This window comes from Penaeus monodon, chromosome 7, assembly GCF_015228065.2.
Source record: "Penaeus monodon isolate SGIC_2016 chromosome 7, NSTDA_Pmon_1, whole genome shotgun sequence".
Lineage (NCBI taxonomy): Eukaryota > Metazoa > Arthropoda > Malacostraca > Decapoda > Penaeidae > Penaeus > Penaeus monodon.
Window position 1 is genome coordinate 38,353,075 of NC_051392.1, and position 2,934 is coordinate 38,356,008.

Sequence of the window (2,934 nt, forward strand, 5' to 3'; positions counted from 1 at the left end):
CACATGATTAATATATTGTGATATACTTAATATATTGTCATTCATCTATGGAAATGTGATTCAGTTGCTTATACACACTTCTTATGTATATGTGGTATAGAGTCCTTTTGTAGTTTCTTGTGGTGGAGGAATCGAGTGTCCTTTATGAGATGCTAAAGGCAGTGAACTGGTGCAAGAGAAATGCTCTGTAGCCATTGGCTGTTTTTATCATTCTTGTTTTTTTGCGAGTTGATCAGCTTTTGGATAAGGCACCGACAAGGCTCACGCTGGTTGTGATTCACGCTGTAAATTACCTACAGTCATCGCATATGGTGTGGTTTTTAATTACCTCAAGTCCCTTTTCTGGCGAAAGGGAACCGACATCCATGCTTACGTACATACACATTCTTAAACAAAACAGAACAAAAAAAAAAAATAATGCACAGAGTGATATTTATTGTCATTGGGATATTTGTACGGGCTTAACATTCTTACCATGGGTTACGGTTTTGAGAGGGGCATCTTAACTGTATTCTCTCGTGAACCTCTTTCAACACTGAGATTTAATACACATTCAGGTGCATTTGCTTACTACACTTTTTCACTGGATATGCCTAACACTCTGCTTAGGTCTGTGACGGTCGGGATCTCATAATCACTTTCATACTTAACATCCATATCATAATGCCATTGAAAGAGTTTAGTTGACAAGGCTATTAACTGTAGATCATCAAAACATTTTTACTACAGAGCACTGGCTTTGTATCCATTTTTTTCTTGTTATAAGTTTCATTAGTTTGCATTACCTCTTCTGCAGAAGATAAATGAAACTGCCCTAAAGAGTGGCTAGGTGACTTGCCATGTGATATTTGACTGATCTCTTGACCAACTGGTGTTACAAGTACTGCATACCGTAATACAGGTATATTAAACTCGTATGTATTTAGGTACACGTAACACACTGATGGTGAATTTGTGTTTTCTCTGTTATTAGTGTCTTCTGAATAACAGACCGAAGAATTGGCTGAATCTTGCACATGGAATTGCAAATCTGAGTCAAAGGATTTTCATCTTGAATGATGTGAAAAGAACAGATGAACCTCTGTGAATGAAGAGGTGTTGTAATATTCTGATTTTTTGCAGTTGCAAGTGCAAAAGTGAAATGTCATCAGTGAGTCAGAGACAGTGTTGTTTGGTTGTCTGTAGTTGGGAGATTAAATATAGAAATGATAAAAATGCTTTCTGGGTTTTATTGGTGAAATATCCTGAACTACAATTGTACCATTTTCTATATTTTATTATCAATCACTTGTGAATATAAAGCCATGTACAGTATTGCTATTTGTTGTTGTTCTATAAGGAAATTGGACAGCAAATGAGAAATTTTTATATTCTTCCTAGTCCAGTTTTGAATATGGGTTTTGTTTTGTTCTTAGTAATCATTAATAATATTACTAGTCAAGAAAATTATTTATAAATATTCTAAATACTACAAATGGAAAAGGTATGTTAACAAAACAAATGTGACAGACACCAATTTCTGCAGAAAGGTCACAGAATTTTAACTTATTTACTTCACAATCCTCCAAAAAAGTTGCAAAACAAGAAAATGTAATTAAAAAGTAAAACTAATATGAACAAATTGTTTACCTCAAACTGCTACAACTTCCAGAAAAATACAAACATCTAAAATGTATATATCAAGACATCAGTAAGTATTAATAAAACTACATACCGTACCATTCGAAATTCATATATTTTGTTCATATGAAATACAAGATGATACAAAGATGCACAAACGTGTAAAAGAATTAAATTTCAAGAACATGAAAATGTAAAACTGAAAATCAAAAAATAAATGTAAACAACTCGCATTAATATTCACTGAACTTGTGTTATGAAGAACAGAAAGGAGTCATAAATATTGGTCAATTGCCTGAAACTCATAATAAAATCCCGTTCATGAAATATAAAGGTACTTTTCAATATATTTCAAGAAATATGAAATGCATCCAAATGGTCTGGTTAAATATGCATGAAAAGGTATCAGTAAATCAAACAAAACCTATTGTCAAATGGTTTCTAATAAAATAACTATTATGTAAAAAAAAAAAAAAAAAAAAGTTCCTATAATGAAACATGTAGAAATTAAATACCTTAATTCAACATCCACTTTTACATTAGTTTGAATAAATTATTCAATACTTAATAAACAGTCATTAAACAATAAATGTGATAAGACAAACTAAGACAATTCCCATAAAAACAAAAACCAATATCTATCATCATTACAGAAACCTACAAGTAATTAGGAATTTCACATGATGCAAAGAAACTTCCATTTATCACATTCTGTTTCACCCAAATAAATCAAATATTCCTTTTAAAACACAGACATGCACGCTTAATTTTCTTGTTGCACAAAAGGATTTGCGATTGCCTCGCAGCCATCCATAGGACAGATAAGTACGACAGCTGTTCCTCGACAGACCACCAATCCTCTTTCCTTTGTGTCTTCTGTTAGTTTGTAAGGGTCATCAGGATCTGAAATGGGATCAAATGAACCTTTAGATCAACCTAACAAATGCTGATGTAACACGTGATGCATGAAAAAATCACTTCCAAAATTAGGAGATAGAAGGAAAAAGAAATGTGAAACGAAGGAGAGAGCCACATACACACAAATGTATGAGACAAAGATACAGCATAAGAGACAGCACAAGAGACAGACAATCAACAAGAGCGAGGAACATGGGCACAGAAAAAGACAGGTAAACAGGCAAAGAGACAAATACACAAAGACAGACAAGGGAAAAGAGACAAACACACACAGGTACAGTAAGACAGAAACTCAGAGAGAGTCAGAAACTGAGAGGGGAGAGATGAAGAGGGAAGGGGGACAGATAATACTGTCAGTGATATTAATACAGGCATTAAGAAATATTGGGAGAGAAA

The 2,934-nt window shown here is 33.4% G+C and overlaps 1 protein-coding gene across 1 annotated transcript in view; it reads right to left on the reverse strand.

The window, feature by feature from the left end:
- Nucleotides 1-1,213: 1,213 nt before the first annotated feature.
- LOC119575285 (U6 snRNA-associated Sm-like protein LSm7) overlaps nucleotides 1,214-2,934 on the reverse strand; it is a 3,831-nt gene continuing 2,110 nt past the window's right edge. Inside the window, exon 3 of the mRNA XM_037922822.1 lies at nucleotides 1,214-2,523. Coding sequence (XP_037778750.1) covers nucleotides 2,384-2,523 — 140 coding nt within the window. The 3' untranslated portion in view covers nucleotides 1,214-2,383. The remainder of the gene's footprint in view (nucleotides 2,524-2,934) is intronic.